The 12696-nt window shown below is 40.8% G+C and overlaps 1 protein-coding gene across 2 annotated transcripts in view; it reads right to left on the bottom strand.

Annotated features, from left to right (window-relative positions):
• Window positions 1–12696, bottom strand: part of MREG (melanoregulin) — a 108881-nt gene that overhangs the window by 80054 nt on the left and 16131 nt on the right. Inside the window, exon 2 of one of the 2 annotated variants that reach the window (XM_004483167.4) lies at window positions 3075–3708. In XM_004483167.4, coding sequence (XP_004483224.1) covers window positions 3075–3169 — 95 coding nt within the window. In that variant the 5' untranslated portion in view covers window positions 3170–3708. Of the gene's footprint in view, window positions 1–3074; window positions 3709–9211; window positions 11702–12696 lie in introns of those variants that run through there. The other variant, XR_011649201.1, reaches the window with a different exon arrangement.

Below are 12696 nucleotides of genomic sequence, written 5' to 3'. Positions count from 1 at the left end.
TAACCCACTGAATGGACTTGGGGAGAGTGTAAACTACAATGTAAACTATAATACATGCAGTATAGCAATGCTGCAAAATGTATTCAGCAAATGAAATGAATGTGCAGACTGATGAAAGAGGTTGTTGATGTGGGAGGAGTGGGGGGGAATGGGGAGTGGGGTATATGGGAACCTTTTATATTTTCTAATATAAAATTTTGTGTAATCTATGTGTCTTTAAAAAAAATAAAAATAATTTTAAAAATAGAGAACATGTTGCAGACTCTAAAAAATAAAAATAAAATAATAATATTAATAAACTTAGGGAAGCGGATTTGGCTCAACTGATAGAGCGTCCACCTACCATATGGGAGGTCCAGGATTCAAACCCTGGGCCTCCTGGCCCATGTGGTGAGCTGACCCATGAGCAGTGCTAATGTGCACAAGGATTGCCATGCCAGGCAGGGGTGTCCCAAGGAGTGCAACCCATAAGGAGAGCCACCCCACACAATAAAAGTGCAGCCTGCCCAGGAGTGGCACCACACACACAGGGAGCTGACACAGCAAGATGACACAACAAAAAGAAACACAGATTCCCAGTGCCGCTGACAAGAATATAAGCGGACACAGAAGAACACATAGCGAATGGACACAGAGAGCAGACAACTGGGGGGGGGAGGGAAGAGAAATAAATAAAAATATATAAAATCTTTAAAAATAATAATAAACTTTAAAAAAATTTTCAAATCAGACCTTCCTTTGACTTGAGTAGGAAAGAACATACAGGCCTGTCCCCCTCCAAACACACACACATACACACACACATACACAGGTTCACACATCCACTGATAAAAAGCTGCTCTTTCCAAATATCGTTATATTGAAATGATGCCAGAATGATGCTAAGCTGTACAAGACCAGTCCACTCATATTCACGTGCTCAGAAGAATAAGAAGAGCTTACAATAACTAAAATTTATTGTGTATTTGCTATGTGTCAGACACTATACTTAGCACTTTACTCATATTATCTCATATAATTTTTCACTGCAACCTTTTGAGGATGTACTATTATTATCCCCATTATACAGACAAAGAAATTGAAGCACAAATAAGTTTCATAACTTGTGCAGGGTCATCCAGTTGGGATTTTAACCCCAAGCAATCTGACTCACGAGCACGCTACTACTCTGTCCCAATTGACCCTGTCTTCTTAAAATGACTTGCAAAATTCACCCATGTGGGGATGTAAGCCTAGGCAGGAGAAGGTCCAGACTTTAAAACAATAGAAACTATTGACTCAAATAGCACTGCCAGACAGAAAATTGCAAATACCCAAGGCTCTTGAGGATGAGACCCCACGGAGGGCTGTATATTTCACATTACTAAGAGCATTGACAAATTGTCTATAACCCAAGCATGAAATTCTAGATTGTTACCCACCACTTTTTAAAAATATTTTTGATTAGAGAAGTTGTGGGTTTACAGAACAATCATACTTAAACACAGAACTGTCATATACTACCCTATTATTAACATCTTGCATTGGTGTGGTACTTCTGTTACAGTTGATGACAGCACGTTTTTACAATAGTACTACTAACTATAGTCCATGGTTTAACTTAGGATTCACTGTACCCACTAATTTTTTTATATATATATATATTTTTTTAAGATACTTATGTTACATAAATGTTGCATAAAAAATATAGGGGATTCCCATATGCCCCGCTCCACTTTTAAGAGAAGGGTTAGATTATTTGGTTTCTCCCACAATAAGCTAAAAATCTAAGTGCGAGTGCCATCAGCAAGAGCAAACAAAAATACTGTGTATTGTGTAATGTGTGTATGACTATTTATGTATATAAAATATACCTGACATATATGTTTATACATATGTGTGTATACTTAATAATGAGGGTCAAATGGTAAGTTCTAAATTGTAAATCATAGATGAGAACTGAATAAAAACAAAGAAATCAAAGAGAACTGCTTGAAGGAGCCTGGAAAATGGCATTTAGGAAGGATCAGGAAGGTTAAATGTCACCATTTGAAGCAAGCAGCGTGGAGGGAGTAAGAAGAGAGGATTGTTTCTAGAGCAGTAACACCACCAGCCTGATTAAATCAAGAAATGTACACTGAAAACAAGAGCGCGGAGAGGCGTAAAGGGCTTGCGTAGGATCTCTAAAGTTAGAGGAAGTGGAAGTGTTTGGTACTGATATAGTAAGACAAGGAAAAGCATGCTTTAAAAAAAAAAGTTTTTAAAGCTTTATCATATTAGATGGAGACTTCATAAGAAAGAAACACGAGCTTCAATACTTGCTTACCCAACCCTGAAGCTCAGCCTTACATATGTTACCTAATTGCTTTACAAATATTCTGTTTCTGTCATGTCTACCCCCAAGGCATGACCAAGTAAACCCTTAATGTCAGGAATGTCAGGATACAAAATAATCTCCTAAAATCATAGTTGTGAACAAAACTATGTTGAGTGGTTCCTTCACAAAGCCCCTTAGCACAGCCAATGGCATTAAATTTCCTCACAATTCATAGCTGCAATGAATCAACAACCCAGCGAACAGGCTGTCCTTTGAGATAACATACTTATCCTTTTAATGTGAAAAATATTTCCTTGTGCTCAGTCACTGAAATCATCTTCTTTCGTTAATAAAATTAAATGACCAAGCGTCCAACCTCTTCGTTGCATAAAATAAAAATTCACAGTTACATATTTCACTGAAATATACTGATCAAGTATACACTCACAGTCGTATTTAACCGGACTTCTATAGGAACTTCTTTCAGGTAGGACTTGACTCGAATTCTTGGCACTTTCCACAGGCATCCACCTGGGTCTCAGGTGCTGGCGAGAGTATGTCCTTTGGGGCCAAACCCTTCCCCTATCAACCTATCAACCGTCAACAAACCCAAGGAACGGGAGATTCCGTCCAGGACCAAGGGGTTTAGCTTGTGTCAAAGCGTGACCTTAGGGCAAGCCCACTTCCCCAACTCAGACAAGCACAGGGGTATCCATTCCCCGCGACGTCTGGTTGCGGCCAGGTAACCCCCAGATCTCGGCCTGCGCAGAGCACCCACCTGACCAGAGGCTCCTTCTCGGGCAGGGCGGGCTCCTCCAGGCACTTGCACCGACAGCAGCAGCACACGGTCCTCAGCCAGTCCCTCAGCCCCATGGAGCGCGAGGTCCCCCACCGCTGCGGGCTGACTCCGAGAAAACCGCCGCGGCGAGCGTTGGCGGCTGGGGTGGCCGGCGTCCAGGTGCGGGGACAGTCGCGGCCCGGGCGTCGCGGGCCGGTCCGTGCGCATCCCGCCGCAGCCGGGGACGCTGGCGAGAAAAGAGGCGCCTCCTCCACCGCCCAGAACCCAGAGACGCGCACCACTTGAGTTTTGTTTGGAGCCTGAGTCTTGTTGGGGCTTTTTGTTCTCTTTCTTTTTAATTCCCCGGGCGCAAAACGGGGCGCATGCGTCCCCGCGCCGCGCCGCGGCTGCCCTCTAAGGAGGAAGCAGGGACTCCAGTCAGAGGGTGAGACCCGAGGGCAGCCACGGGCGCAGCGCTGGGGCGGGGAGGCGCAAAGCCCTCGAGTCTCACAGCAAGAGGTTGGACGGAATCCCTTCAAACGTTTTATTGGCTTCACTCTCCGAGGAAAAAAAAGGTCCTCCTTCCCAACCCCACGCCTTGAAGCAGAATTCAGGGTGTTCTGTTGATTTTAAACTGCACAGAGAGTACAAGTTAGCCAGGGAGTATGGAACGCAGTTTAGAGGTATTCTTTTCTTAAGTGAGGCATTCACAATGATTTAAAAAATTATCTTCAAGCCTTCCAGTCCTTGAGGAGCCCCTCAAAAAAGGCAGCCACTTAGCAGTTCTATGCTTGGACAGACTCATAGTATACGTGCATATATCCTCCTCCTCCTTTTTATACCCAAATGGTGGCGCACTCCACACCTTTCTGCCCCTAGCTTTTTTAACTTAGTACATCATGGAGACTGTTCCGTTTCGGCACATATTTCTCTTCCTCTATGGTCTTAATAATTGCAGTCACGTGAATGTCCATGTTATAACAAGACTCCTATTGAAGGACATACAGGTTAATGCCAGCCTTTTATTATTAAAATAAGGCTGCAGTGAACATTTTAAAAACTATGTATTTGGAAATATCTAAAAGTGAATCTATTGAATAAATGTTTGGAAATTGAATTGTTGGGCTGTCAGTAAGATGACGTACGTTTTGATATTAATAGATCTTACCAAATTGTCCTGGAAAGGCAATCCCAATTTATATTCTGACCAGCATCCTATGGAAATATTTCCCTACACACCCCCCCCCCCCAAAAAAAACAAGATAAAGTCTAATTTTTTAATCTTCGTCTATCTGATTTTGTCAGCTAACATTTATTGAGTGTCTCTTACGTGCCAGGCATATTCTAGGTGCTGGGGATACAGCAGTAAACAAAACAAGAATCCCTACTTTTGTGGAGCAAACATGTTAGTGAAGTCAGACTGTAATGGAGACAAATACATTGTTTTGTACGTTAGAAAGCGAAGCACTATGGAGGAAAATAAAGCAGGGGAAGGGACAAGAAGGGCCAGGGAATGTATGTTTGTGTTTGGGGAGGGGGTAGTGTGGTTTTAAATGGGGTGGTTAAAGAAGGCCTCTTTGATATGATGACATTTAAGCATAGACTTGAAGGAGATGAGCACGTTAGCCATGACATCCGGGGAAAAGCCTTCCAGGCAGGATGAAGCCTACAGGCAAAACCCCAGAGGAGTGAGAATAAACTGTAGGGTGCTTGAGAAAGAGCACAGAGTCCGGTGGTGCTGAAAAGGGGTGGGCCGGGAGAAAGTAGGAATTGATGGCATGTGGGACCCTATAGGCCATTGCAAAGACCTGGATTTTGCTCCTGAGCAAAGGAAACCTTTGGAAGTTTCTGAGTAGAGGAAGCAATAGTATCCATTGGCTCCTATCTTGAGTAAAGACCGAGTGCCAAGGGCTGTTTTAGGATGACTCACACGGAGGATATTCTGATAATCCAGGTTGCAGGTTTGGACCAGAGTAGTAGTGGTAGAGCTGGTAGGAAATGATTAGACTCTGGATGGAATTTGAAGATTTGCCAAAGGAGTGGAAGTAGGGTATGAAAGAAAGAGAAGTGTGGCTCCCAGGATTGGGGTTTACAAGCCCTGTAAATTGACTCGTCATTGACTGAGATGGGAAAGGATGTGGTGGGAGGAGCAGGTTTGGGAAGGTGTGGAGTAAGGAAGAAAAGCGGGAGTTTGTTGTCAGAAGCATTCATTTGCATGGGTGCCGCAACCATTTTTTAAAAGTGAGTCACTTCACGTAGGCTAGTCCTAGTCTGGCAGTAGTTTGAAGCTATAGAGATTTATCAAGTGCATATTCATTGAGAGCCTACTGAGGGATAAGTTACAAGAGAAGACCCCTGAGGACTCTGATTTAGTTGGAGAGACACAGGCCCATTCTAAAAGTTAACAGGACATGACCAAAGACCAGCTATTACCAGGCAGCACAGGACACAGGTATTAATCCCGTACTACATTGTTTATCACATGCAGCTGGTACAAGGATGGAGTCTGAGTGTTGTTCCTGATGGCAAACTTGTGCTGGCTGGAAAATTCCCTTAGTAGAATGCACGAGTTCTGAAATTAGATTTTGGATTTTGAGTCAATCCACCTGGACCGCATAGAAGGGGCTGGCAAAATGTCATCTCAGCCACGAAGTAGATGAAATCTAAGGTCTAGCAGCTCCTATGAACTCTTAAAAATGTGGAGAATAGAGAATTTAGAAACCATCAGCTCCTGGAAAATATAGGTGATCTGCCTGTTTACTAACTTTGATCTTAGACGAGTCACTTAATTTTCCGGAGTCTCAATTTTCTAATTTGTGAAATGGAAATGATGATTTCTGCCTTACTTACTGGCACAGATGTGAGATTCAAATGTGATTGTTTGAAAAACCATAAAGCACTGTAGTAATATAAGAAATCAACACTACTGATCAAACCCAAATTATCTAGGCCTGTTGGGCAAAATGTCAGTATCCAGGACTACTCAGCTGGTATATGACCATATTTGTTTTCACTTTTGTCCCTCTGCAATATGCAAGTATCTTTTATGTGGTCTGTTTCAAATGGGATATCTCTAGGTTAATACCCTGCCTAGTGTAATAAGTATTTGAATACTTAAGTTTTAAAATTTATAAATGAAATACATTCTTCTAAAGCACTGAAACATTACAGTTAGGTTAAAGTTCCCTCCAACTACTCTTCCCAGTCCTGATCCCCTTTCTTTCCTCCCCAGGGTAACCATTGTTATCAGTATGGTACAAACCTTTTTCTGGACACATTTAGACATAAATGTGCCGCTGGGATGTAGAAATAGCATCACTACCTGTGTTGTTCTTGGTAGAAAGTTTTGTTTTGTTTAAATATAAAAGGTATGTATTCATCTATCTGCAACTTGCTTTTTCCACTTCATGTCTTAGAGATCTAGCCTTGCTTATATACATAACGCTACTTCATCCTTTTTAACTGAGGTGAGTATTCTATTTATTAGCATCTAAGTATTATTATATCAGTGTTTTTCATAGTGCTCATCTTCCCAGAAGTTGAATACTTTCATGATTTCCCTGTTTTTGATGAGCTGGTCAGTTGGTATAACATTGCTTTGTGTCAACCCCTTCAGCTTCAGCGTTTAGATAGCAGAGACCACATTTTGGCAGCCACACTTCCCTTTTCAGACATCATTTGCATGAAAGCAACATGTCAGCTTCCCTTTTTTGCCAGTGGTGTTAGATTATTCCTACTGCCTGAGTTGACACCACCACCACCCACCATAGGCAGTAGCATCTGACATTTACCAAGAGTCCCCAGGCACCTGATGTTGGAGGAGTAAGCAGTCCCTGTGGCAACTGGTGACTCATAGACCCATCAGCTGCTTCTTTTCAAGGAAGACCTGCTGGCTCATAACTTTCAGGGAAAATCCTAAATGTCTAAATGTCGTTTGGAATCCTTGTCTCTTTAATAATACTGATGACTTCTCAGAGTTGGAGGAAAAGGCATATGCAGGGGGGTGGGAAATCAGAGCATCAGATTATTTAAGCTCCAATGGCATGTCACAGGTGCCATCCACAGAAAAGCTGTGCCTGGAGCAACACAGCACGAGCTGGTGTCATTTCAGTTATTCATTCAACAAATGTTTTTTGAGCCAGATATTGGGAATAATATAATGAGCTAGAATGTAGGTTTCATTCATGAAGGCAGGGCTTCCTTTTGTTCTGTGCACTATCCCCATCACCCAGAATAGTTCAGACCCATGGTAGGGTCCCAATAAATAAAAGAATACTGTACCTCAACATCTAGAATTGTGTAAGCATATAGTAATTACTTAACAAATATGTTGAATAAATGTATGAAAACAGAAAAAGAGCTATTTAGTGACCCGGAATTTGCATGCAAAGTTATAATTAATTTCTGAAGGATCTATTATGAGCTACCCAAATCCAGCACAGAGAAACCAAAGAGCATGGTCTTCCTTAGGGAAAACAGGAATCTTCTGAAATAGGCAAGTACCTTGAGCCATCCATGCATCATCATTCACCCTGAGTGATCCAAGATATAGAGCCAGCATGCCTCCTGTCTCTGGAGAAGTTGCCTCAGAATGTGGCGTGCCCTGATGTCTCCAAGGTAAAAGCCAACCAGGGGTCCCTGTAGGGGCTCTTGTTTCCACCTCTGCAGCTTCCTTCACCTTTCCTTTTAGTAACAGCAATTTGCTTTCCTTTGAGGAATATCCATTCCCCACAATTCATTAGTTTGGGCTTGATAATAAAGGTACTCTCAGCCCCCATCCCCAAGGGATAGCATATGATAGCACTGAGCCAGTCAGTCTTTCCTGCAATTTGAAGCTTGAGGGCCAAAACCTGGGATAAAAAAATAGCTGGAGTTGAGGCAGGAATTAGTTTGGGACATCTTGAAGAGTTGGTCCCATGGTAACAGATTATTTAGATGCCCGGCACTTCCCTGTTCCAGGGTTTCCAAAGGTCTAGTTGGTTAGCTTTTCCATCCTTCTGTGGACTACTCCATAACCATTAGATTGATATTCTTTTCCTATGCTTTTTTTTTTTTTTTGCCTGTGTTAACCAGGATCAGATTCTACTGCCTTCAGAACCTAAACCTGTATAGTCCCAACTGAGATAAGGTAAGAGGCAGGAAAGAGGTAATTATGTGACAACAGGACCAGCTAATCATGAATGCATGAAATATCAATTCTCTTTAGGCTGGGCACGTGGAACCAAAGTTTGGTTTAGTCAGGTGAGATTCTTTCTGTTTCTCTGTTTTGGGTTCTTGTAGAAAAATAGTATCTGTCACCGGAGGATCCTTCAGTCCTATCACTCTGGTTTTCCAAAGGCAAACTTCTTTCTAAAGTTTCAAACTTTTATTTGGTACAGTCTGATGATCAATTTCACTGTTCCTTCGACACAGATACTCTTAATAAGCAGAGTCTTTCCTTATTCTTCAGTGTCAAGTGACAACCGTTGTGGCTGTCCTCAAAATTCAGGAGAGATTCTTTTCTTAAAAAAAGTCATATTTAGTGTGGTAGATTGAATTATGTACCCAAGAAAAAACACATTCTTAATCTTAACCCACCTTCATATGTGTATAAACCCATTATAAATAGGACCTCTTGAGGATGATATTTTTAGTTAAGCTGTGGTCCAACTGAATGAGGGTCTATCTTAAGTTGAACTTATAGAGGCCTTGTAAAGAGGGCCCAGAAGTCAAACAGAGAGAAAGGAGAGGACATAGCTATGTGACTGAGGGAAGATATATGTGGGAAGCCAGCACTAAATTCCAAGGGGAAGCAAGCCTTCTAGCCTTCAGACAATGAATGCCCATTGCTTCAGCCAGCGCCTCGCATGGTATGTGTAATAGCAGCCTGGAAACTAAGACACCCAGGAATAATTTTGCCTTTTAAAAGGTTGTCCTTGGCAAAAACAAACATTCATGATGTAGTCTAGAGATCGGAGAATAAACCCAGAACAACTTCTTCAAGAAAATTTGGTATTTATCTCGCTACCGTGAGGGGAGTCCAACCCGGTTGTTTGTCAACTCCATCAAACACCTTTCTGTATAGATTTTTGTGGCCTTTGTCCTCTGGGTATGAATCAGCTCTTAATTGTGAATTACAAAAACATCATTCAAACTGGTTTAAGTATAAGAATTTATTGGCTCATGTAACGGAAACATCCAGAAGTATTGCTAGCTTTAGCCATAACTGGATCCATGCACTCAAAAGGTAAGGCAGGCTTGGTCTCTCTTCACCTCTGGGCTCTGGATTGGTGGCATTCTCAGACTCCTAGTAGCCCTGGGTTTGCGTCATCCTCTCAGCTAGTAATCTCGGCAAAAAGAGAACAGCTCCTTCCCAGTCAGTCCATCAGCTGTGTCAGGCCTGAATCTCACTGGTCTGAAATGGAACCAATCACACTATACCAACTGAGCAGGCTCAACTGAGGAGAAATGGGGGAGGCCAGAAAATGAGACCACTTGGTCTAAGAGTAGGAGAAGGATAATTTCTTAAGGAAAAACAACTGGAACCATAAAACGTGTAACTTAGTCTCCTGGGGTTTTTGTAACAAAGTGTCACAGATGGCTTAAAAAAACAAAAATTTATGGTTTCACGATTCTGAATGCTAAAAGTCCAAAATCGAGGTGTCAGAATGGCATGCTTCCTCCGAAGTCTAGAGGGAAGAATCGGTTCCAGGTCTCTCTCCTGGCTTCTGGTGGTGGCTGGCAATCCCTGGAGTTTCTTGGCTTATGGCGTAACAATCTCTGCTTCTTTATTCACATGGCTGTCTTCTCACATGTGTCTTCTCACATGGTGCTCTGCCCTCCTGCGTCTGTCTGTGTTCAGATTTCCTCCTCTTAAGTCAGAAGAGGTGACTTTAAAGATCTTGAGAGGAAAATATTTTAAAATTTGGAGAGAAGACTTTTTTATAACCCATAGAAAGCCTCCAGTCGCAAAAGAACAAAGCTTTCCATACTAGAGGAGGAACAGGGCTCCATATTCATCCCCTGGAACATCTCATGTAATCATGCAAAAATTCTGGTATTGCAGGTTGAATCCCCAGGGACACAGGATGTGGGTTGAAGCTAGCAGACAGGAGGTTCATTAGGGAGCACTATGGAGTCAACATCCATAGAAGAAAAGGAGAAGATGGGAAGGGAAGGAAGCACAACTGGCACAGGAAGAAATTGAGCTTCTCCCTCAGGAGAGGCCTCAGCCAACCCTCTTGGGGAGTTCCGAAGCCAGAATGAACCCTTCGCATCTGTTCTGATTTGGAGCAAGAAGATTGGGCTTTTACCCCCTGTGATAATCAATGCTTGAATGAGGACCACCTGGGAAGGGAATATAGTCTGAGTGAGGCAGCTGTCTTCAGCTGACGTTTTTTCCAGAAGGGGCTGATAGGTGAGGCAGCACTTCTAGCAACTTCATTCCTGAGGAGGGCCTGGGTAGATATCACACCATATCCCATACCTAAAAACCTTTTGACTGATACCCATCCTGTAGAACATTCTACAAGCTCAGGATTTCCTTCTTTTGTAAATGTCAAGGATTCCTTTACCAGATTAATAAAAGTTTAGGCCCACCAGGCATTATCAGGAAAGCCTAAGTGCTCTTAGATTGGAACATTCTAGAAATATGGTTCAGGAAATTCTGTCCACTAGCAGAGGCAGTCCCACTCACATAAAGTTGATTAAAAACTTTCTCCTGAGAGCAATCCACTATACCTAAATAAATGTTCCACTATAGGAGGCTTAATTTTTGAGTAACTGGAAATTACCAAAATGGAGTTATTCTCCTCAGAGTAAACTTAGATTGCATAAAGAGAGTATGGGAGAAGAACTATTGTATATAAAATCAAGTATCCTATTCAAGCAGGAAGCATTGCATAGACACTAAAATTAAAATATGCATCACTATAAACAACTCATTCAAATGTGAGATGTCATTCTTGTTTACAAGAATTTTTTGTCTTCAAAAGGAGCTTGAAGTGTTGTGAGTCATACAATCTTATAGGTTTGTTGAAATAAAAATAGCATTCAAAGATTGCAGACTCTCCAGTATGATTATCTATTGGAAAGGCACACTCCAAAGAAACAATTTAAAGATACCTGGTGAAAATAAAAATATCTTTTATTGTTAAAAATGTGAAGAATTGCAACTGAATATTTCCCTTAATGTGTCAGAGTGTGACTGGTGACAGAAAAACAAAATAACAATGTGAATATATTCATTTCAAAACTAAAAATTATGGGAATTAAATTACATTTAAACAAATAACTACCACTCCCTTCTATGACTCTGCCAGTATTACCCAGAAGAGTCTGAATCTCCAAAGGAGAAATTTTATCTTGAGGTAAAAAGAATAGTCCAGGGAACAGATGTAGCTCAAGCAGTTTAGCGCCCACCTCCCACATGGGAAGTCCTGGGTTCAGTTCCCAGTGTCTACTAAAGAAAAATAAGACAGACAATAAACAGACAATGAGCAAAAACAATGAGCAAAAAAGCCAATGCACAAAGAACAAACAAAAACAGGTAAGGAGCCAACTCAGGGAAGCCTGTGTGGCTCAGTGATTGAGCGCTGGCCTTCTGCGTGTACAAGGTCCCGGGTTCAATCCCTGTTTGATCCCAGTACCTAAGAAAAAAATAAATCCAAAGACTATGGAATGATTAATATACTAGGACCTTAAAAGAAGAAAAGAAAAACAGAATTATCAGTTTAAAATCTTCCTAACAGTAAAAAAAAAACCTGTTATAGAAAAAGGGAGGTCAAACCACCTATCCCCTCTCTCATCTTCTCTGGTAAAATAATTATTTATAAGCCTCATTGCTTTTCAAAAGCTATGTCATGTGCTGTTTAAATTCACAGCATATTTAAAACATTATACTTATACTGAAATTTAAATTTTGAGTGTTTTAACTTAATTTTCAAGACTACATTTTTGGCCTTTCTCTTCAGTACAGTTATTTCAGAAAGAAAAATTTAGAATTTGAATCATGTCATTTTGAATTCAACATAGGAATTTGAATTTCAGAAATAAAACGAAATAGCTAAAGTTTTATATAAACATGCTGTAAAACAGGGGCTTTAAATTGAAATAAGTTACATTGAAGTATTTTAACTGTTATAAACAAAAGATGTCTTTTATGAATTGGTTCCAAAAAATTCAGATAATCTGAAAATATATACAAATCAATAGAAAAGTTTCCACTTGATTTTTCTAGGCAGAATTTAAAGGTGTAATATCCAACATTTCCCCAGTAATTGTTTATTACCTTAACTGTATTTTATCTTGATATACTTGGATATCTTTTCAAATATACTTGGATTTTGGAAATTTGAATTTGTATAGTATTAAGGTAATGCACATTTGAATTTATCCTGTTACTTGAGAAATTAGAATTCTACCCTAGGGTTGTCTATAAATAAAATAAAATTCTATCGACTTCTATCTCTATCTATCTACCTATTATCTACTTACATCCATCTATCTATCTATCTATCTATCTATCTATCTATCTATCTATCTATCTATCTAAGAGAGTTACTTTTGATTCCCACCCCCCATGGAAATATAGAACTAGAACAGACTACTCAAAACTTTTGCAACTTCGTGACCAGAGCATTTA

Source organism: Dasypus novemcinctus, chromosome 7 (assembly GCF_030445035.2).
Source record: "Dasypus novemcinctus isolate mDasNov1 chromosome 7, mDasNov1.1.hap2, whole genome shotgun sequence".
Classification (NCBI taxonomy): Eukaryota; Metazoa; Chordata; class Mammalia; order Cingulata; family Dasypodidae; genus Dasypus; species Dasypus novemcinctus.
This window is presented reverse-complemented; position numbering and strand designations above follow the sequence as displayed.